The sequence below is a fragment of the Argiope bruennichi genome, chromosome 5 (assembly GCF_947563725.1).
Source record: "Argiope bruennichi chromosome 5, qqArgBrue1.1, whole genome shotgun sequence".
Classification (NCBI taxonomy): domain Eukaryota; kingdom Metazoa; phylum Arthropoda; class Arachnida; order Araneae; family Araneidae; genus Argiope; species Argiope bruennichi.
Window position 1 is genome coordinate 68,072,872 of NC_079155.1, and position 25,123 is coordinate 68,097,994.

Here is a 25,123-nt window from a genome sequence, read left to right on the forward strand (position 1 = left end):
ATTTTATCTTCAATACATGCATTTAAGCTATCAACATCATATTTCATCAGATATGGTATTATTTGTTCTGGATAATATGCAGGTTACTATAATAGATATTACCATGATATGATTTGTTCTCTTTTCCTTGGTTGCTCTGGCCTTAAAAAAGGAAATTAAAGTGTCACAAAGTATTGTTCGCATGGCGATAGATTACCGTCATAAGAAACCATATCCTTTTGTCATTGTTGATAAGCCACTGTTCAAATACTACTTCCAGACTGGAAAATTAATATTTTTTACTTTTTCGTGTGCGAAGAATACAAAAAGAAAGTATTGTAATTGTCAAAAAATTTGAATTCGGCATTTTGACAAACCTAACGGTTCAAATGCATTTATGGCATAATGTTTGATTGTCTATCCGTCTGCGAACATGGTAACTCGTAACCATTTTGAGTTAAACGGGTGAAATTTGGTCAGTGGACTTAAGACTAAATTTGTACATTTCTATTATTGATTGTGTATTGAATTTTAAACAAATATAGTCAGAGGAATTCTGTCAGATTGGCTATTCGAATTCGGTAATTAAAAACAATAGTTAAAATTTAGTATACAAGTTTAGCATTAAATATGTGGATTCTTATAAAAAATTTGAACTTAATCTAACAAAAGGTTGTGCGTCCATCAGTTTATACTTTCTCATGTATGCAAACGCAATGATTTAAATGAGTGAAACTTGACAAATATTCTTGTGGCCACAACTGTAGGTTTCAGTGGGTCGGAAAAAAGGCATCCAAAATACATATTTAATTTTTGATTGTGTATTAACTTCATGCCAGCAATTAATGGTAAAAAAATCACGATAGATTCAGTAAAAATGCTAAATTCTTGTTTCATTATTGTTCGTCATTGCCATGAAAGGCATTTCTGGCCTTACCCTAACTCCAAAATTGTATGTACGGTGAGGGAGATAACACCTTTATTAAAGAATACACGAGAACATTTTGAAGAGACTTCTCCCTTTGTTTTACCATATGGATGGCACAATATGACCAAAAAGTGTCCTTGTGCTAAAAAACCCAGATCTATCTATCCATCAACCCGCTAACTGATCATATTAGATTTGCAAAAAACTAATCGTTTCCTTTGTTTTGCTAGCTAATTGGAAAACACCCAAGACCGGCTTTTATACGTTTAAACAAACTACTTCCAACAGAACCTCGAGCTTCAAGAACATCCCACCAGAGTGCTATTTACCCAATATCGAGCTTAGTGAGGTATACAAAGAGATGTATTGTAACAGTCAAAAAATTGGACCTCGAATTTTGATGAGTCTCTATGGTTTAAAACCCTTGAATAATGATAATTATAAACCGTTTTTAGAATTATGTCCGTCTGCCTGCGAAGGTTAATGCGAGAAAAAACCCAATAAGCAATAAAAATGAAATTTGATATCGTGTTTTCACCGCAATTTTATAAATCTATTCAATTTCGGTTTAAAAAAAAAGAAAATCTATATTCCGTTTTTTTTTTAATTATTATTATTTAAGCACAAAAAATGCGCTATATTAATATAATTAAATCGAGTATATTAGTATAAGAAAAAATTGAGGAAAGAATTCATATTCCCCCTTCCCCTAACTTTAAGCCCTAAGATTTTTAAAATTGGAGAGAAACAAATGTTAACCAAAACTGTTCCCAAATTGACCCCAAAACTTCTAAGACTGATTCTGGCAACATCATAAAGATTGAATCGAACACAATAAATTAAAGACAACCGAAATGATGCAATGAAGATACGCTGTTGTTTAATATATTAATTCTTGTTTTCATTTGCCGGCAATTACATGCCTGCAATGCAGAGGCGGAATGAATGGGCCTCAACCTGGCACCCGCAAGACCCTCACTGGGCCTGTGAAAGAGCATGACCTCTGGCTGGGGAAATAGTATCTCAAAGGAACGGAGAGGGGAAAAAAATCATGACTCACAGGCCGTCTGAGGCTGTAACAAGGAATTAAAAAAATAATAAATGTAAAGCGAACTTTAAGGGCAGTCAAGTCCAGGCCAGACACTTGTTTAGTACTCCGCCCTATCTGGGGGTGTTTAAGGGAAGAAAAAAGACTTTCAATTTTTTTTTCAAGCACCTAGGCATCTACAGAACGAATTTACTTATGTGTTATAAGGTATGTCGAATTAAATATTATTAGTGAGTTAATAGAATTTTTTCTTCGTTTTAACCTTTTCATTGTTTTGTAAGGTTTTTTTTTTTTTTTTTTTTTTGCGAGATTATATTTTTTCAATTAAATGCCTTTCGATTTTTTTTTAAATTTGCTATTTTGCGATTTTTTTAAAATGATGTTTTATAATATACCTTATTCTAAATTATTTCGTAAAAAATACCTATCCAGATTTTCTGCATCTTTTTAATATTGATTAAAGCAGTTAAGTAACCAAACTTAATTCTTTAGAAGTCGTATCGTCTTAATCAAAAGAAAGATTGCATTATTTCAGTCATTACTATCAACTTTTAATAATCCCTTATTAACTGTTTCGACCTCTTCAGAAAATGCGTATCTAAATTATTACTCTTATTAATTACTCTAAATTATTCTAATTACTTTAAAACTCTAATTTATTCTAATTACTCTAAATTATTCCTGACGAATAAACTCGTCACAACACAAATTGGTATACTTTTTCTATAACGAGTATACTCGTCAAGAACAGTTAACTGTTAAAGGAGATGATCTTTATAAACTCCCAACATTAAGCGTTGTTTCTATGAATTGCGACATAAATAAATAAATAAATAATTTAAAACACTCTGTAGAGCTAACCGTTATACCTAAAATTGTGTAGTTACTCTATGGGTAGTAGGTGCGTATTAAAAACGGCTTTCTCAAAATTGCAATTAGATTTTTAATTTAAAATTTATCAAAACTTTTTTCCTCAATCTAGTAGCATCAAAACCATTTTAATCCAATTTAATATTGAAAAAATAAAGATTTCAGTGATATCAATTTTATTTTCAAACAATTTTTTTCATCGGTTTTAATAAATTATTTTTAAAATATTCTAAATACATTCTATAATACTATTCATTGTTTTAATTTCTGGATTAAGATATAATACCGCAACGATATTAAACATATATTATTGTCTGCGCGCTAACGCTGCTTTATAATTAAGAGAAAATTCTGAAATTGACATGAAGATAAAAGAATCAAGTTTAAAACATTATCATGTTTCGCATTGTAGGCTATTAAAATTCTTTTTAATATTTTTTTACGAACATTTTTAGCCATAACAATTTTGATCGCAAATTGACATATTTTGAAATTTATTTATAATATTAGCTTAAAATGTGTTTGTGTTAAATTCTTTTTTTTGGGATTTATTAGTGCATTTAAATGGATTTTGTGTTACGTTTGACGTTACGTTATCAAGTGACTCTCTGAAGGCGGGGAAAAATACGTACTTACACGTGACAGCAGCAAAATATGTTTATAAATAAAAAAATAAAATACGATCTTCTATTAATTTATTTTTGAAAATTAACGATTCTTTTGCTTTCAGATCTGTAACAGAATATAATTTTCTTGAATGGGCGAAATGGCTTAAATTTGTATGCTTCATCCCTTTTATAGAATTTATTATTATTATTTTTTATTTAGAATCTCAAAATATAATGTCACATTTTGGTTTCTGTTAATGAAATTAATTCGCTTAAAATATAGATTTTAAAAAATTTATTTTTGTTTCCTATATTTTCATACGAATTACCTTGGAGGAAAATACTCTTATTTTGGATACCATTTCCAAATTCCAACTTACATAAATTAAAGCAATTTTTTCTTTTCAAGTAAATCCAAAATGACAAAAATCTCGAATTTGAAGTGGTGATTCGTTGGATTGAGATCCGATTCTATTAAAAAAAATGTCGTTTATTTTTTTAGGTTAGTTCATTTTAGTTTAATAGCACTTATATATCTGCTTTTGAAGCAATGCGATGGCTATTTTGAGCATCTCGTGATTTTGAACAATAGTCAAAGCCATGTACATGAGTTAAGTACACGTTAAATCAATCGGGAGAAAGCTGCTTTCTGTTAGCTTAAAAGTTTTTGAAAGGACATGTCAGCTCAGATATTCTCTATCTGGTTTCTGGTAATGGATTATATAAGATTATTAAAATTGTCCGATCTTAGTTCCGTTTCGTATTCTGTTCAAAAATAGCCTTAAGTAGTTCTAGTTCAAAACTAAATCGAATCAAAGCATTCTTCTTCAAATTATACAAAAGATTCAGATATGTTTCTTTTATCATTTAAAAATATCAATAAAGGACATGTTTTTTTTTAGTATCATCTAAATTTTCTTTCTATCATATGCTAATAGATGTAATTTTTAACACAACTAATATAGTTTAATAGGTCTAAAACCAAATAAACTCAGTTCAACATTTTTCAGAGGATATTATTCAACTTTTTAAAGTAATTCTTTTAGCTATGTCATTTTTTCAATGCTAATTGATAAAACATTCAATTGTTTAATTTTTGCAAATTTTCAAAAAATTTTAAGAATACATGGCTTTTTGATCATGTGACACAAATATGGATCAAAATCATACATCATTTTAATTTGCCATTGAAAGAAATTTTCTAATGGATTTAAATCTAAAAACTTAATATTTAAATGATTCTGCCCTCTATACTGTCTGTCACAAACTTCGCACCATCAAACCCACCACTCCTCCCGTAAGTAGCACATGGACTGTTCCTTTGTAAGACCACTAGAGAGCAAGCCTCCCTTTGAATTCAGTTATTTACCCCTACTGGACCCCTACCATCACACCGAGGCCGTCGCCAATGGTACATTGTGTGTTTCCGTGAAACGGAAATTAATGTATCAATCCTCTAGTCCCCTGAGCCTTTAAAGCCCTCCTGCACCCTGGATTCACCATCCATAATAAGATCTTATGAGACAGCCCCCCCTTTACTATTGGAAGGAGGTCTTTGAAGTTTGGAACAGGTCTATTTCCTCAGATTCGAGGCCATTTTGAAAGGGTTGCTATCGTTCCATGACTGCAAATATATTTCAAGGAAAGATTTGTGTAAGTTTCTTTGTGTTTCTTCTTCTACTCTTTTCTTCTCTGAAATATATTATACCATATAAATCCAGAGAGGAATAAGTTGCCGTAGTTAGTTTTAAGTATTCAAAAGAAAGTGAACATTTGAAGCCATTATCCTTCTGTTTCTTCTGCCAAAATTTACTGTATAATTTCTTTTCTCCAAATTCTTTTATGCGGGAAATTCGAATACCCCATTAACGTTTTTGTATCTTAACTGCCATAAATTTGAAAACAAATTCCGTTTTTTTTTTTCAATTAAAGAAGAATTTATTTAAACCTCAATTGATTTAAAAAAAAAAAAAAACCATGCTGCGAATTGTATTTTAGAATTTTTAAAAAATTTGAATCTATAATTAAATTTAAATAACATATAATCTAAAAGACGAAAATCACTTGAGTATGATAAAGTATCTGAGGTCCTTCTTACATTCTTATAGGGATTGAAAAAAAAAAAAATCTTTTATAGAATGTGCCATCTAATTAGAAGAATAAATAAATTTGTTAAATAGAATGTGCCATCTAATTAGGAGAATAAATAAATTCGTAGATTCGTATTCTTCTACAATGTTGTGTTTTGACATAACTATTTAAAACTATATTTATGTCAGAATGTAGAATGCTATTTATTAAAACTGTCACAAAGTTATTAGTAGCAATTCATTTAAAACTCAAAATTCGTTAAGGACCATTTAGACTTGTAAATACCTTTGGATCTCTTAAATGAAGTGAAATAAAATTAAAATTCAGAAAGTAAAAGAAATTCGTATACGAAGATATTAACTTCCAATAAGATTAAATTATGATGAGGAATGCAGAACAGAAAATTCATTGTTCGTCACTCGTTTGTTTATTCTTTCATCGGATTAAAAAGTGTTCCATTTTTTAAAATTTAATTTTTTTTTCAGAATTCATACAATCAAAGTTTAATTGCTTTTTTGTCATCTGTAACTCTGTTCAAGTTACGGCGAATGTTTAATATCCCCGATTAATACTCGATTAAATCGATGCATAAAATGTATTGCATCGATTTAATTGAGCATGACGCGTTATAGTAAAATACTTGGCATCACAATGTGGCTTATAACAATATCCAGATAGATGTTAAATGGCGTACGAAATTTATATTTGCCTTATGACTATGATTCATGTGAACTGTCTTTATTAGCTTCTATATTATCACATTAAATATTTGTGACCAGGATTACTTCATTTTCTAATCATTTTCAAATTTCAAATGTCTACTATATATATATATATATATATATATATATATATATATATATATATATATATATATATATGTAGTGACGAGCGCCATCTGCTGGTTGTTAGACGGAGTTGACGCTGGTTAGACGGAGGGCAGATCAGACGGATCTCGACGAGAGAAAAGACGTGGCAGATCAGACGGATCTGGACGAGAGAAAAGACGTGTCAGATCAGACGGATCTGGATGAGAGAAAAGACGTGGCAGATCAGACGGATCTGGACAAGAGAAAAGACGTGTCAGATCAGACGGATCTGGACGAGAGTAAAGACGTGTCAGATCAGACGGATCTGGGCGAGAGTGAAGACGTAGCAGATCAGACGGATCTGGGCGAGAGTGAAGACGTGGCAGATCAGACGGATCTGGACGAAAGACGAGACGCGACGTATTCGACGAAATCTACTGAATGTTCAATTCTTTTATGTTAATGTATATATATCCTAAATGTCCTAATCGTCCTAAATGTAATTAAATGTGCGTTCTAAAATAGTAGTGATTTCTGAGTCCTACAAAATATGGGGGCTCGGCCGGGATATTAATGAAGACCGGCACATAGACGAAAGAAGAGCCAAACAGGAGTGAAATTTGACGTAGAGCAATTTGACGTGCTACAATAAACCTTTTGGATACCAACTCCTTGTGGACTGACGCAGTGTGGATCGACGTTGAAGAAATTGTGAGTACAATTTTGATTTATTCTCAAGTATGGCATTTCTTACACGAGCACGAAAGAGCGACTTACTAACTTTAGTAGACGAATTAGAACTAACGGCACCACAGGATGCCAAAGTGCGACAGTTAGTTACAATGATAACAAAGTCGAAAGACTATGACGAAAAGTTCGTAAAAGATTTACTTTTAACTATCACTCAGGAGCGCGAAAGGTTAGATGCTGAAAAAGCCGAAGCCGAAAAGGCCAAGGCAGAAGCCGAAAAGAATAAGCGTGAATATACTTTGAAAAAGTTAGAACTTGAGTTAAAAAGTAGAGAAAATACTTTAACTGTATCAGATATGCCTAAGTATGATATATTAAAATTGCTAAAGAATTATGATAATAGCGGAGACATAAGTGTTTACCTTTCGTTATTTGAGAAACAAATAAGTAGGGCTAACATTGCAAAAGAAAACTGGATTTCTTATTTACTCGGGTTATTACCATTGGATATAGTCAATTTAATTGCTCGCGAACCTGATCCATCAGCTAATGACTATGATTACATAAAAAAACTCTTGCTTAAAAGATTTAAATTAACTTCCGAACAACTCAGACAGAAGTTCTTTACTCACAAACGAGATTCTTCTTCATCATGGCGGGATTTCGGTTTTGAACTGAATAACTTTTTTGAGGAATGGATAAATTGTTTAGAAATAACCGATTTTGAAGATTTAAAGCAGCTAATGGTCGTTGACCAGTTAAAGAGTAAAATACCAAATGACGTGCGCGATCATTTTCTCGACGATTTGCCCAAAATAAAGAAAGTAGAAGATTTGGTTAATAAACTGGACGAATATGAAGCTGCACGAAGTCACCTTAAAAAGGAAACAAACAGAAATTGGCGTGTTTCCGAAAACAGAAGTAAATTTGATATCGCGAAAGAAGCTAAAAATTCACCATTGCCGTTCGTTCGTGCTCAAAAGAATTATGCTGATGATAATTACTATAACAAGAGTAATAATAAATGTTTTAATTGTAATGAGACTGGCCATAAATCATTTAATTGCAAGTTTAAAAACAAAGGATTGAAATGTTTCCAATGTGGTAACTTTGGCCACAAAGCCAGTAACTGCCCGCAAAGAGATTTTAAAGTGTCTCTGTCTAATAAAGTATATACTCGTAACTCTCCAAAAACTGTAAATAAGCTTAGTAAAAATGTCGAAATAAATGGTGTAAATTGTGATGCATTAATTGATACTGGAAGTGATATTACTATGATTAATTATGATTTTTATTTGAAAATTGGTAAACCTAATTTAATGACTGATAATGTGAAATTAGCTGGTATAAGTGGAGATAGCATTACTCCTCTAGGTTTTTTTTATTGTGATATATTAATTGATGAATATGTAATATCAACTAATGTGCATGTGTTAGAAATAATGCCGAACGAAATAATCATCGGCATGGACGTATTAAATAACCTAAGCTTTTCATTCCAAGAAAATCAAATTATCATTCATGAAAAAAGAGCCCAAATAAATTACACCCGGCTGGTGAGAAACGAGGTCAAGGTCGTATCACTACGTTCCTCGGAGCTGAAAAGAGACAGTCAGGCACCTATTTTTGCTGAGACTGGCAATAAAATAAATACACATCCTCTCCCATACTTCATTCATTTAACGGATTCGATAAACTATGGTGAAATCGACATGAGTCATGTAAAAAAACCGTTGAGACAGGAAATAAATCGTCTTTTAAATAAGTATTCGCCAAACAAAACAAAAAGTACGGATTTGCAAATGAAAATAATATTGAGCGATGATATTCCGATTAGTCATAACCCTCGAAGGCTGCCTTTTAAAGAACAAAAATTCGTTGAAACTCAGATTGATAAATGGTTACAGGAAGGGATAATAAAACCCAGTAGTTCAAATTTTTCTTCACCTGTGGTTTTGTGTAAGAAGAAGGATGACAGTTATAGGTTATGCATTGATTATCGTAAGCTAAATAAAAAGATGATTAAAGATCGGTACCCTTTACCCCTCATAGAAGATTTGCTAGACAAACTTGAGCAATCAAAAATATTTACTACTTTGGACTTGAAAAACGGATTTTTTCATGTAGACGTAGAGAAAGATAGCACAAAATTTACGTCTTTTGTAACACATCATGGGCAGTGGGAATTTCTTAAAGTACCATTTGGACTTTCCAATAGTCCGAGTGTATTTCAGCGTTACATTAATGTGATATTCAGGAATTTGATGCTAGATGGAACTGTACTGATTTATATGGACGACATTATTATACCATCCAAAACCGAGGAAGAAGGGCTAGAAAAATTACAACGTGTTCTACAGGTTGCATCAGAGTACGGTTTGGAGTTTAATTTTAAGAAGTGTCAGTTTTTAAAACCACAAATAGAATTTTTAGGCTATAGAATCCAAAACGGAACTATACAGCCCTCTGTATCTAAAACGGTAGCTGTACAAAAGTTTCCACAACCACAAACTGTTAAACAAGTACAAAGCTTTTTAGGCCTTACTAGTTATTTTCGGAAATTTATACCCCACTATTCAAAAATCGCAAAACCTCTTAGTGATCTACTAAGAAAAGACATTGCATTTAAGTTTGAATCTGAACAAAAGGAAGCTTTTCAAAAACTCAAAGATATTTTAACTCAGGAGCCAGTTTTGCATCTCTATCAACAGGGATCAGTTTTAGAACTACATACAGATGCTAGCAGTCAGGGATTCGGAGCAGTTCTGCTGCAACAGGGAACCGACAATAAGTTTTATCCTATTCATTATTTTAGTCGAAAAACATCTCCACAACAAGAAAAATATAGTAGCTATGAATTAGAAGTTTTGGCTGTAATCGAAGCGTTAAAAAAATTTAGACATTATTTACTGGGTTCTAAATTTAAAATTGTGACTGATTGTTCCGCTTTTCAACAAACTATGAGTAAAAGAGATCTTACACCAAAAGTTGCAAGATGGGCTTTACAGTTAGAGGAATTTGATTACCAAATTGTTCACAGATCAGGAAAACAAATGGCACACGTAGATTCTCTTAGTCGAAACGCAGTACTTGTAGTTACTCGTTCATATAGTGAAGTGACCACTAAAATAGCCAATGCTCAAAATCAGGACGAATTCCTTAAGAAATTGAAAGCTTTGATAGATAAACAAGAAGACGGTGAACACATTGTGAGAAATGGAGTTTTATACAAATACGATAATGGTAGAGAATTGCTCATAGTCCCAGAAGCATTACAAAGAGAAATTATTCGAGAAATTCACAATAAAGGACATTACGCTGTGGCTAAGACGGAAGAAATTTTAAAGCAAGAATTTTACATACCAAAGTTGAGGTCAAAAATAGAAAGTGTGATTGCCAATTGCGTGGAGTGTATTCTTTGTAATAAGAAACGTGGGAAAGGTGAAGGTTTCCTTAACCCCATCCCAAAAGAAAATTTGCCTTTAAGTACTTATCACATAGATTTCATTGGCCCTATGCCTTCTACAAATAAGAACTATCAGCATATTTTTTCAATAGTCGACGCTTTTACAAAATTTGTCTGGTTGTACCCGGTTAAATCAACATCTACTCAGGATGCAATAACTAAACTTAAGCTTCAACAATCTACTTTTGGAAATCCGACGAGAATAATAACAGACAGAGGTTCAGCTTTTACCTCAAAAGAATTTGAAACATACTGTCAGGATGAAAATATTGAACATTTCAAAATTAGCACTGGAATTCCTCGCGGAAATGGGCAAATTGAAATAATGCACAAAATTTTAATACCCATTCTATCAAAACTCTCAATAACAGATCCTACCAAATGGTATAAACATGTTGCATCAGTGCAAAAAATAATCAATAGTACTGTTTCGAGGAGTACAAAGTTTACCCCGTTTGAGCTTTTAACTGGTGTAAAATTAAAAGATACAACTGATTTACATTTAAAGGAAATATTGGAAGAAGAATACACAAAAGCAATGATGGAAGATCGAAATAATATGAGAGAAGAAGCAAGGGAAAATATTTTGAAGATGCAAGAAGAGAATCGGAAAAGTTTCAACAAACGAAGAAAAGTGGCGCGCATCTACAAACTTGGTGAATTAGTGGCCATACAACGGACGCAGTTTGGAACTGGACTCAAACTAAGACCAAAGTTTCATGGACCGTATCGGATTGTCAAGGTTAAACCTAAGGATCGCTATGACGTGGAAAAAGTTGTATGTCATGACGGACCAAATACAACTTCCACAGCAGCCGATTTCATGAAAGCATGGTCTTCAGACTAAAAGAAAAAAAAAATGTTTATTGTTTTATCCAGATACTGTTTTCTTTTTTTTATTCTTTCAGATTTTTCTACTTTAACTTTCGAGGACGAAAGAAACGTCAGGATCGCCGAATGTAGTGACGAGCGCCATCTGCTGGTTGTTAGACGGAGTTGACGCTGGTTAGACGGAGGGCAGATCAGACGGATCTCGACGAGAGAAAAGACGTGGCAGATCAGACGGATCTGGACGAGAGAAAAGACGTGTCAGATCAGACGGATCTGGATGAGAGAAAAGACGTGGCAGATCAGACGGATCTGGACAAGAGAAAAGACGTGTCAGATCAGACGGATCTGGACGAGAGTAAAGACGTGTCAGATCAGACGGATCTGGGCGAGAGTGAAGACGTAGCAGATCAGACGGATCTGGGCGAGAGTGAAGACGTGGCAGATCAGACGGATCTGGACGAAAGACGAGACGCGACGTATTCGACGAAATCTACTGAATGTTCAATTCTTTTATGTTAATGTATATATATCCTAAATGTCCTAATCGTCCTAAATGTAATTAAATGTGCGTTCTAAAATAGTAGTGATTTCTGAGTCCTACATATATATATATATATATATATATAATATAGGTGTGGGTGGGTGTGTGTACTAGCCGCCTCTGGTGACCAACTGGTTCGTCAATCTTAATGCTCGTTAAAATTTTAATAATTAAATATTTTATGTAACTCCTATTTTAATAGCTTCGTCATCAAAATATTTTAAAACTTCAAATTTTGATAGTCATATAATTCTTTCATAATATTATAAAGGCCTTCAGCCATAACGTAATATGTATCTCTCTAATTTTCTGTTAGCTCCCGTAGAATTTATGCTTTAAATTAAAGTTGAAAAATAGTTAAATTGCAATTAATATAAGAACATTTTTTACTGAAACGAAGCATTTTCTTTTTTTAACATGAGTACTGAAAACAGAGTCGCTGAGTATTTAAATCTTATAGGCACTAAAGAATATCTTTCTTAATTTATGTAATCTCTCAAGAAGTTTTCTACAAAATTTTCTCAGATTCATCATGAACAGATCAATTAATTAACAATGTTTAATTTTAAATGCATGAAACTGAGAAAATAAACAGAATGGTTTAAATTAATCGGTCGGAAACATGTTAAACCTTCAAAACCAAGTCCGTATTCGTTGAAAATAGAGTTGTCAATAATCAGAACACAATGCGCATGCTCGCCAATTATGGTAACGCAAATGCGGGAATTTCTACGCCAGTTGGGGTAAGGCTACGCAGATTAGAAATTTTTAATTTCCTTTATTCTGTTTTATTTTAATTCAAAAGTACTTCGGAATCAATCTGAAAGATCAATTAATTAATAATGTTTAACTTTAAATGCATCAAATACTAAGAAAATAAACAGAATAGTTTGAAATTATCGGCCGAAAATATGTTAAGCCTATCCTCGTTAGCGTGGGAAAAAAACTGAAGCATTACTCATTTGGCGGCGGGGAAATTTGGCGGGAAAGTTAGTTTTTAATTAACAATTAAATTCTAATTAAAAATTCAAAAAAGGGATCCCAGGTGCACATTCCCGACCTCCAAGGTATGCATGTTCCAAATTTGGTGGCTGTAGGTCGAACCATCTGGCCTGTAGAGCGTCAACACACACGCACACACATTGAGCTTTATATAAGTATAGATAGCTTATTATTTTTTTTTCTTGATTGAATATGTTGAATTCAAAATTTCAGGATACAAATAAAGACCAGTTGGAGGGGTTTTCCCGAAACTTTTTCGTTTCAGTATTCCGAGACGACCACTTTTCGACGATTCTATCTCATTAAGGGGAGAGACGCGGAAGGATGAGCGAATTTCTGGAATTCTTCGTCATTCTTTGACCTTGATTTTCGCCCTATTAGATACATTTTTGTTCAAATTTTTTTTACACGTGTATATGAGTATCGTGTGATTTCTGACCGTATTATTTTAATTCAGTCTGCGAGTAATCCGAGTTTATTTTATTGTTAAATGTAAACATCTTCTCCTTTCATCTTTCCCTTCATCCCTATTTTGATGAATTAAACCAATCCTAACGCATGCGTAAAAGCAAGGAGGGTTTTAGAATCCATTGTCAAATAATACTTTACAAAAAAAAAAAAAAAGTCAGATTTTTCCCCCCTTTTACCTAAAATTGTGGACATCGGGTAAGTCCGCGAATACTTTGCATGTTATTAGCAAACAATAGATATGAAATATAGATTTTTGGCGAGAATCTATTTGGGAATTTGTATTTCGGATGTATTTTTAAGAACCGATTCAAACAAAAATTTTACACAGAACTACAGTTATAGTCACAAGATCTCATAATCCCTTTTCATTTATTTAAGTCATTACATTTAGAAGTAAATACATTATGAATATGTTTGCATGCATGCGAATACAGATTGTCAAACGGTCAGCTTTTTTCATTGATAGATTTGGTTCAAAATTTAATAATTATCGAATTCACTTGTATTCAAACAACCAGACGGGAAGACAGATTTTCTCTGTATGGATTTTACTCAAAACTTGACAGAAATCTATATATATGGTTTGAAGTACATATACCCAATTTCATCTATCTAGCTTACAAAGTTTTTGAATTATCATATTCACAGACAAGTAGACATAGTGCCAAAAACGCATTTTTCGAACTCGGGGAATTCTGGAACATAGATATTCGTCAAATTCTCGAGTTCGAATTTTTTGAAGCTTATAATACTTTCTCTAAACATTGTGTACGAGAAAATAATAGATTAATTTCTTTCCTCTCTGAAATTTATAAGTTAAAATGAATGGGTAACTTCCATTTTATTACTTTATTTCAAGGTTTGTTTTATTCTTGCTAATATAATTTGGTAAGAGAATAATAAGAGACCACCTTAGATATTGGCCTTAAAGAAATAATCTTACTCGACAGATCAATTAAACCGTTTAGCATCGGATATCATGATTGAATCGACATTGTACATATTTTGAATTCTAAATTACATTAATCAGTTATATTATATCCGTATTATTCTAAGTGAATTGAGCATAATATATTAATTGATAGTTCAATAAGCCTTAGGAAAACACGAATTTCCCTTAAAGAAGAACCAAAATTTTTAATATTTTGCATCTTTTAATGAAAATAAGTAACTTTGTAGTAAGTAGCTCCTCGACAAAGGAATGACAACCACATATTTTGGAAATTATAAAAATTATGTATAAATAATAAGTAATCAAAAGTGCTCAGTTTTTTGCAATATCTTTTAATATTATTATGATATTATTTTGCATTTATGGTATTTTTGTTAAGCTTATTCTCATTATAATCGTAACACTTAGAATAATAACTGCTAATCCAAAACGACTACAAATTGTATTACCGTATCTTGCTGCTATTAACCTTTCAAATGCTGGATTATCAAAGGGATTGAGATATGCCAAAATTCTGATATTCCACCTTTATTTTTATTCTGGAGAAAATGAACATAATCTCAGTAAATGCTATCTTAATTTTCATCTTTTAATTATTAAACTTTAATTAACTAGCTGTAAAATAATAATCTAATTATAAGACGTACAATAGAAATTCTAAGTAAACCTTTTAAGCTAACATTTCTTTTATTTATTTTTATCTTGTTCTTTGATATTAATTGAAACTTTTAATTCTAAAGAAGACTGGAACAGTAGTTTTTTTTTGGTAGGTTATTGGTTTTAAATTAAACTTCTTTTTGTTCATTAATGCTTCGTTAAATCTACCTTCTTGTACGTTTTATAGAATTTGGATTTCAAATAGGTTATCTATCTGTAAAATGAGGTTGTGATTTTTTTTTTTTCCCATCTAAAGCAGGGTCTTCACAAAGAAAAAAAATTCAAAACCCCTACACCATAGTTACAAGAATGATTTATGGTTTTCTGTATAAATATCAGAATTATTTTTCCGATTTCCTTTAGGTTAAACTTCAGAGTGATGAAACCCAAACAATAGAAAAATCGTTATAAAATTCTATTCAAATACGACTTTTTACTACATGATCGCATTCTCTTTGAGATCTGCATCGCTGTGCATGACCTTTCGCGCCACTTCCTTCTTATTTCAACCAAGGAATTCTACTATAAATCTCGCAAAAATATAAAAAAAAGAGAAAGAAAATTTATTGCTTTCCGATTCAAGTCAAGCAAAAACTGTCGCTGGCAATTTTTTTATATTTTGGCTAGTTTCCATGAGAGCATTCAAACGAATAAATCGCCCCTCAGAATTCGTATTCTTACTTTTACGAATTTCCGATGAAGCCATGTTTGTTTAAGAACGAAGCAGTTCGTCGATTTGTTGAGATTTTTTTTCTTTTTCCTCTTTCGTTCGTGTTCGTGGAATGTCGCTATGCCTTGCCCATCTGACTAAATAAAGAACCCATTCTTTGCAGCTGTGCCGCGATCGAAACTGAAAATGAATTCTATAATAAACATCATCTATCCTCTTTTTTATTCATTTGTTTATGTTTATCAGTGTCGTCTGTCAGTCGAGATTCACGAATAAAAGCTGATTGGACAGATATTACGGAAACATGTCTTTCAAAATAGGTCTCTATCGCATGGTTGAAAGATAGATAACATTATCTGCAGAAAAAGGATAACTCGCGTCGAAACATTTTGTGGCATATGGTGAGATAACTGTTGTTGGTTGCAGATGCACGTATTCCTTTCAGATTTCGGCTAAGTTTCTGCATTTAGTTTCTGGACAGAATGCAAAGGAAAAGGCTGTCTTGACCGATTATCACCAAAGGATATGAGAAAGGATGTGATTTATTTTGCTAAGTTGGCCACTTCCGGAAACTTGAGTTTATTTTTTTTACCCGAATAAAAATAGGATACGCATGTGTAACTGAATGCTGCATTTGTGAACGATTTTGTTATTTCATAAACAGTGTTCGTTTAGATATTTTGGTTAGTAAGTGATTTGGTTGGTAAGTTCAGTTTTATCTTATTTTTGTTTTAATTTGGATAAAAATTAGTCAAGGTTCAGAATTATTAATTTAAAACGAAAAAATATTCGCATTCTTGTTCTAATATATCGCATTCTAATCATACTAGAGGAACATTAATTGTTATAGAAATTATATTTTAATAAAATCATTTTTTATTTGCTGACAACTTATTCAGTTTGATGAAATATTGGTACATAATTTCAATTAATTTTAAATGCATTTTATGATTTTTATGATAATTAACCCTTTGTACTCGGATGTCTCCTCTCAGGCGCCATTCAAGATGGTGCAACATTTCTGTTTTATTTATTTATTTTTTAAAAATTTTGATTGTTAAAAATATTTACAGTGTGGTGAAAAGATGCAGATTAATTTTTATTGGAAATTTTTCTTAAAACTTATTTCAACTTAATTAGCAAATCTTTGTATTAAATAATTAAGCATCGAATTACTTTTCCGAATTTAAAAGGTTAACACTAACTAATCCTTCTAGATATAACAGTTATTCTTCCTTCACTAAAAATGGAAATATAGAATTTATAAAAAGATTTTTTTTGCAATTTGCAAACGATTTTTTTGTTAGTGCCAAAATGAGAATTGGAAAATGACTTTAACTGCTGTTAAAAAAAAAGTGCAAGCTGACATTTCGCTTTTTTTATTACTTTCTTATTATTTCCATGAAACGGAGTAACTAGTATGGAAAATTGTATAGTTTAGTCATATTTATTTAACTAACTCCATTTTATAATTCAATGTCAAATATGCTTTAAAAAATATTGCAGCGGGACATAGTAAAAGAATAGCGAATTGTAGATTTATTGGCTTCTAGTGTTAAGGGACGTTATCAAGCTATAATATTAGTTTCACTTTTTGGAGTGAAATATGATAAGGATGCGTGGAAAAGATAATTGTGTATCAGGAACTATTTATCTTTGTAGCAATTGCATTTTCAAATTTCATGATAAAAATGTGGTTCATTACTTTTTTTTATGTATGTATTCCAGTTAATTCTGTTTTTTTTTTTTTTTTTTTGCGATGATGCATATGATGATTCTTGTTGAATCAACTTTTTGTCCATGTTTCTGTAAACATGATTCAGTCAACAGATGATTTCATGTAATTGATTCAGTAATTACTGTTGTAAAACTATTGGAGCGGTATGGGAAAGAACTATTGTTTAGAAATCATCTGTGGAAAAAAAAATTGGATGTAAAAAGAGAAGAAAAAGAAATAGAAGGAAATTTTTCTGAAAATCTGGCAAAAGTATCGAAATTTAGAATTCTTTTGCTGTGGAAATGACAGTTCGAAAAACGAAATCTTCATATGAAAGAATCTCATACAAGTTAAACCAACAACAAAAAAATATTTTATGTGATTTCTTTAAATAAATTATAATAGACAGTTTGAGTGACATCGGTCAAATAAACCTCGCATGTCATCTAACATCAAGCCACTTATCGTTTGACACTCCTGTATGGATTGTCTCGCCCCATCCCTTGTCAGCTACTATCGAGCTGCCGGTTGATTGACATTGTGATGTGATAGTGAGTCTTTCTTGCAGTATGTATAATGGATATTTAAAACAAAATTGGAGTGGGGATTTTGGTGTGTATTCCATGAGCAGGAATTTCTTATCTTATTCATCAATAGGATGTGCAAGTAAAACAATCTTCAGATATTGTCCAGTTTTTTTTAATAAAAAGATTTTTTTCACGAAATATACTAAAATAGTACATATATAAATTTTTCAGAAAATTAATTATGATTTGCTCTGTTTCCTGCAAGTATTTTTTCATCAAAATTCGATCATGAAAGCTATTTAGTACGAATAGTCTTGTTGATTCAGCAGGCGGGAGGCAAGGCTTTGTTATTTTAATTCATTATTTCGCAACTGACATTTTTATTAACTTATTTTCTAAAAAAATAATAACAATAATAATTACTTGTAATTGAAAACCGTTTTTTTTTAATGCATTTATTTGAAGCGGTCAAGAAAGTTAAAAATTATAAGAAATCTCAAGTGACAAAATAAAAATTATCATTCTGTTTTGTAACATTTCAAAGGATTTCTATTTTTTTCCTCCAGCTTTGAAAAATTTTGCTATTATGGTCTTAGGTTCTTTTGTTAGTTTCGTAGTTGTAGATTTTAATATGCGGAATATATATTAATTGTTTCTCTTCTGAAATTATTTTCTAGTTTTCTTTCCATTTTTTTTAAAGATAGAAGCTTTTGATTTTAAATAACTGCTTTGAAGTCTGGACATTTTTTTCTCTACTTATCTTAATAAGAAAGAAAATTACTCTAGGGAAAGAAATATTGCACGATTTATATAATTATGCAGATTTAATTTCGCTAAATTTATTGCTTTGGAATATGCAGTACTTAAAAAAAAAGACCACAATGCAGTTTTAAAGGTTTTAATTCAATATAAATCTGTCATCTATACTTATAATAAAGCTCAATGTGTGTGTGTGTGTTGGTGCTCTACAGGCCAGACCATTCAACTTACAGCTACCAAATTTGGTACATGTATACCTTAGAGGTCGGGAATGTGCACCTGGGGTCCCTTTTTTTGAAATTTTAATTATTAATTAAAAACTAACTTTCCCGCCAAAAAAATCTTCCATTTTCCCCACCGCCAACTTTTCCGCCAAAATAATCTTCCATATTTCCCACCGCCAAATGAGTAAGACTTCAGTTTTTTTTCTCCCAACAGTAATGAGGCTAGGGTTAACATTTTTCGGCGGATTATTTCAAACGATTCTGTTTATTTTCTTAATGTTTTATGCATTTAAAATTAAACATTGTTAATTAATCCATGTTTCAGATTCATTCTGAAGTACTTTTGAATTAAAATAACACAGAATAAAGGAAATTAAAAATGTCTAATCTGCATAGCGTTACCCCAACTGGCGTAGAAAAATTCTCGCATTTGCGTTAACGTAACTGGCGAAGAAAATTCACGCATGCGCATTGTTCTGATTGTTGTCATGACAACCATTATCAACGGATGATTTAAATTATTTTTAAGTTAGTTGCATGCTTTTGTAAGTAAATTTTATTTATGTTAGTTATATATTTTTTGTATATGCTTATAGTTTTAAGTACATCGTAGTTTTTTTTAACCTGTTTTCAATGATTTAAATTATTTTTAGGTTAGTTGCATGCTTTTGTAATTAAATTGTATTTATGTTAGTTATATATTTTTTTTGTATATGCTTATAGTTTTAAGTACATCGTTTTTTAAGTAGTTTTTTTAAACCTGTTTTCGACCGATTATTTTAAACGATTCATTTTATTTTCTTAGTGTTTGATGCATTTAAAATGAAACATTGTTAATTAATCGATCTGTTCATGATGAATCTGAGAAAATTTTGTTGACAAATTCTTGAGATATTACATAAATGAAGAAAGATATTCTTTAGTGCCCATAAAGTTTAAACGCTCAGTGATTCTATTATCAGTAATCATATTATTAAAAAAATGCTTTGTTTCAGTAAAAAATATTATTATATTAATCGCAGATTAATCATTTACACTTTAATTTAAAACATAAATTAAACAGAGGGGTAACAGAAAATTAGAGAGATACATATCACGTTATGACTGAAGGCCTTTATAATATTATGAGTGAATTATATTACTATCAAAATTTGAAGTTTTAAAATATTTTGCTGAAGAATCTATTAAAGTTGGAATTGCATAAAATATTTAATTATTAAAATTTTAACGAACATTAAGATTGGTGAATCTGCTGGTCGCCAAAGGCGGCTAGTATGTAAATAAGCCAAAGTTAATTAACTATATCGCAAATAAATCAAAATCCCGATAACACAAATATAATTCATATTTTAGTATAATTATGACTTTAACTTAAAGTAAATATATATATATATAAACAAAAATTGCGACATTTTCCTGTAAATCAAGGAGATAAAAAAAATAGTACGTATTCTTTCTGTCTACAAATGTGATATACATTTTAGTTATTTTTTGACCTCATATATGTTATGCATTTTGAAGAATTTGTAATTTCGATTAAATTTATTGGCAATATATATTCATAAAATTCTAAATATAGAATTGTTATAATTGAATTAAGATCTGGTCTTCACGGCATTCTGGAGCTCGCTAAATTGCTGACTTCAAATTCAGCCTTAACTTTACTAGTAAACCATGCTCCAGTTTTTGATCTTTACTCAATTGCAAAAACCTATGAAGTGCATCATTGCGATCTTTGTCCGTTAATTGTTTTTACATTAAATTTCTTTGCAGCCCGATACTAATTTCATGAAAATCCTCCACTTTTTTTTATAATAGCGAGCACTACTTTATTTCACATAAAATATGATATTATATTTATTGTAAAAAACTTTTTATTTTGTCAAGATTGCACCTCAATTAAAATCTGTTGCTTTTTAAAAACTGCCACAATTGCAATACTGGATTGCCAAATTGTTTACCTACGTCAATAATTTTTATCTTTTTTTAATCTCATTGCGGTTTATGACTTCATGAGGGATGATATGGCATGAATTTTAACAATTTGATACAAAATTAAGAAATCAATTCTGCCTTTTCTTTAGCTAGAAGCTCTCTTTTAATTTCCCTCTACTGGAAATCTGGTACTTATTCTACTAGAAATCTGGTACTGGTATTAATTTCTTGCTGCTAATAATTTTGAACGTGTTCGTTGATATTAATATCTTGTCTCTGGTAATTCACATCATGACAATGGTATAGGAACTACATCTTGCAAATGCCAGCATCCAATTTAATGCCTAAAATTTAAAATATCTTGAAATTCCAATATTGCTTGATTTTGCTTTAAATTTCTCTTAAAATGCGAAGCTATATGTACTATTTATTCATCATACAATCGATAAGTTCTAAATTTCTCACATCGGAATTTTCTATATAATCTCAAACCATTTCATTACGACCTCTGTATTTTGCAATGGATTATCATATATTTGGTGTACAGTGCTTAAAAACTTAGTTTTTTGTTGTGTTATAATTGCTTTTATTCAAAAAGATGACATTTTCCCAAAACATTATTGACTATTTTATATAAGCTTTAGCAAATGTCATTTCTAATATATTTATTAGCTTTGCTAATGAATTTTTTGTTGTTGTTCTATTATGAAAATAGCTTCTTTAAAATGCTTCTAAAAATTTCAGAATTTATGGATGTCCTCAATAATTTCTAAAGTCAAGTTCACAGCACTTGTTCCGGGAATTCGTGAACTTGTTTCACAAATTATTTCTCTCAGCTTTCATTAAAGCACTCTGCGTTCTCCACTTCCCAATCCCGGTTTGCTTTCTTGAATCTGAAGATAATGTTGAACACAGTAGATTTGCTGTTTCCCGAGATTTCACATATATCACGAACGGACATCTTATTCTTCCTTTTATTTATTTTCACAATTATTTTCATATAACGAAGATTTTTATTAATATGTTAAAATAATGTTTTGATTTTAATTATAAAGCTTTCAGTCTTTAATTTATAATTCATTGATATAAATGTAATGGAACTCTGAAATCAATCTTTATTTCTAATTCCCTACTAGGTAGCGCCACTAACATGTAATGCAAATTTAATTAATCAAATAATTTATAATTAACTTTGAAAATATTAAAACAGTGTTTTGTCATCCAGGACATACGAGTGTATTTAATTTTAAAACTAAAGAAACCAGAAGTGGATGTAAAAGCTACCCCAAAATTCCAAATTACAGATTTAAAATAAGTTAAATAGAAATGCATAAAAAATTTAATAAACTAGAAACGCGAAATTTACTAGTTATTACTAGAAATTTACTGATTAATTGACATCTTCTAAATTCAGTTCTATGTTTGACCATCTTTTACATGGAATCCCGAATATAAAATGTATTGAAGGAATAATTCATACTCCTCTTCTAGATGGACAGCTGTGGTCTAGTGCTAAGGTCATACTTTCAGCCACATTCTTTCCAAATTCGAAACACGATTCCATCGGAGAACCGCTGTGTAAATGGTTAGCAAGTTAAATAAAGCACTACGTTAGCGCGCAAGTTGATATACGTTAAATCCACTGAAGTCAAGCATCCTCCTTGTGTGGTTTGGAAGGTTGGAAAGGGGGTTCCAGCTCCAGACATCCGATTTCCAGCTTCATCATTCGACAAAAATTATAAGATCCATCCCTAAAACAGCCCTAGTGTTATTTTAAAACAGTAAATTAAAACGACTAAACTAATCTTAACCCCCCCCCCTCCTCCACACACACACTGAAATTGATATTTACTAGATGTTTCTACCCGTAAAATTTAATATTTACCAATTGTTTTTTTTTAAATTTCTAGTGGTAAAATAAAATAGCTTTAATTTATTTTATTTGTATTTTTAGTGTTTCCAACCCTTTAGTTATATACAAAAAAAAAAAAAAAAGGTTCATTGTTAAGATTTGTCTGATTTCCTTTCCTTTTTAGTTTATTTAGCAATATATTAATTTATAAAAATTATATTAATTTTTTTCCTTTCATTTACGCAAAATGCTATAAATCAGAGTTTTTTTTAAAAAAATTTCTGGTCGTAATTTTTTAAGTTGCTCTTTTTATGCGCAGAATAACTTTTCGCCACCCCAAGCGTCTTTTTAAATAAAAAATAAAACAAATCATCGAAGCATTGAACAAAGATGTTGAGCAATAAGTAGAATTTTAATTAAAAATATTTATTCCAAAAATAATTACTTTTTGAAAATTTCAATAAAATTTTTCATAAGATTTTTTTGAATTATTTTTGCTTTATATTTTTTTAAAAAATCTGATTCCAACAATCAAGACTTTCGCTACTAGACGCTATGTGCCCTCTCTTTTCTTTCTCGAAAAAGTGAAATTATATCCCGATCAAGCTTTAATATTTCTTATGTTTTTCTTCATTCTGTAGCGGTTTTTATTAATTTAATAATCTAGTGCCACTATCTCGCGTTGTCGAAAAGTCGCTGAAATGTCAAATTTAGAAGTGATAGCATCATTTATAGATTGTTTTTGAAATAGTAGTTACGGTATAGGAACTGTGTGAACTTGTAAGTTCATTGGGTTGTATTTTATTAGTCGATTGAAACATTGTACTTTATTAGTTCATTCAAACAACCAAGTTTCCATGCATGTTGAAAGGGCTAGAACAAACATATGTATCTCAAAAAAACTTCGTATTGAAAAAAACTTTTTTATGCGTTTTTATACTGTTATTATGTTAATATTCTGTTCCTATTTACACTGTTTATGGTGTCTAGGTTTGCTAAAGTTGATACATTCTTATTATCGTTAAAATTAATTTCTTTAAATTATGTTTATCTTCTTTTTTGCTGTTTTTCTGTGCGGCCGGAAACATTCCATAACGCTGTAAGTTTTGTTGCCGGAAACACACAGGATATACAAATATTTGTTCCGCTGTTCTAAGTTTGCTTAAACTATAACCAAATCATAAATCCTTTCCGCTACTTAATGAAATGTCTTTCGAAATTTTGATTATTATTTTCGAAAATTGCTTGCTTTACCTAGCAATATAAGCTAGGTTAATAAACACAGATTTCATGTCGGTATTGATCAGCATTTCGGAACGATTTTTATAGTCTGCTGTATACTGTATATTATAATTTAATTCATCAAGTATTAAGTTTAGTCTTGTTTTCTTTAAAAAAATATGTCTAGAAAAAAAAAATTCTTCTCTAAAATCATTTTAAAGCATTGATATAAAGTTTCGCTTTTAAACGTGATTTTATTTAATAAAGTTTTGGTAAGGCTTTTCAAAAAATAACAAAAGATGCTTATTTCTTTGTCTATTTTAATGTAAAAAGTTTCATTTTGACATTGCTAATGTATTTGGTTTTATTTCTTAGGAACTGTCTAGTCAAAAACCGTTACTATCATGGGCAATAGTAAGAGTCAGCTAACGAAATCTGAATTACAATATTACAAAGTAAGTTTAAATATCAATTATTTTTCAAGTAGAGTTTTAAATTTAATGTTTCTTATTGAATTAGATGCAATGATTCTGTAGTTTTTGTTAAAATATCGTCAACAGCATAGTAATTTTAGCTCTAAATTCTAATTTTGGAAATATTTTTTTTTTCAGGAATTGACTTATTTAACAGAAAGAGAAATACAATAGTGAGTATAAAATTTTTAATAAGTCTTAATGGATTTTAATTTTTTAGATTATTATTTACGTGAAAAAGTGAGCTATAAAATTTCATCTAACTAGCTTTTTGTGTTTTTGAATAATCATAAAACCCAAATACAAGAAGAGATATTTTAACAAACAGCAATCCGGTGATGGATTTCGCTCAAAATTGATATGCATCCAATTCTGGTGATAAAACTATTTGTAAATTTCATTAATCTAGCGCTTAACGTTTCTGATATCTTGTGTTCTAATGGAAGGCAGAAGTTTTAACATTAATAGATTTATATAAAAAAATTGTAAAAAAATTCACTTTTCATATAAATGGCATTTACCGAATTTCATTCTTCTTACTAATTTGTATCAAATATTATTTATCTGTCATGCATTTTTGAACTATCGTACTAGCATACATTGATTCTATTTCTGATTTATTGCATTCATAGAACGACAGAGAGAATAATTCTGAAAATTCCCCATTCCACCACTGTGTAAAAAAAGGGGGGGAAAAAGAGAGAAAGATCATCAAATCTCGAGATCCAATTGTTTTAATCATTTCGGTGTTTTCTTTTTCGATATTTCGTACCATATGCGAGTAAGTAATAAGAGTGCAGAA

At 30.7% G+C, this 25,123-nt stretch overlaps 1 protein-coding gene across 5 annotated transcripts in view; it reads left to right on the forward strand.

The window, feature by feature from the left end:
* Nucleotides 1-25,123, forward strand: part of LOC129968492 (calcium and integrin-binding protein 1-like) — a 78,571-nt gene that overhangs the window by 36,569 nt on the left and 16,879 nt on the right. The window contains exons 1-3 of one of the 5 annotated variants that reach the window (XM_056082429.1): nt 2,039-2,162; nt 24,224-24,303; nt 24,460-24,494. In XM_056082429.1, coding sequence (XP_055938404.1) covers nt 24,253-24,303; nt 24,460-24,494 — 86 coding nt within the window. In that variant the 5' untranslated portion in view covers nt 2,039-2,162; nt 24,224-24,252. Of the gene's footprint in view, nt 1-2,038; nt 2,163-4,856; nt 5,087-15,975; nt 16,317-24,223; nt 24,304-24,459; nt 24,495-25,123 lie in introns of those variants that run through there. The other 4 variants (XM_056082428.1, XM_056082427.1, XM_056082425.1 and 1 more) reach the window with 4 other exon arrangements.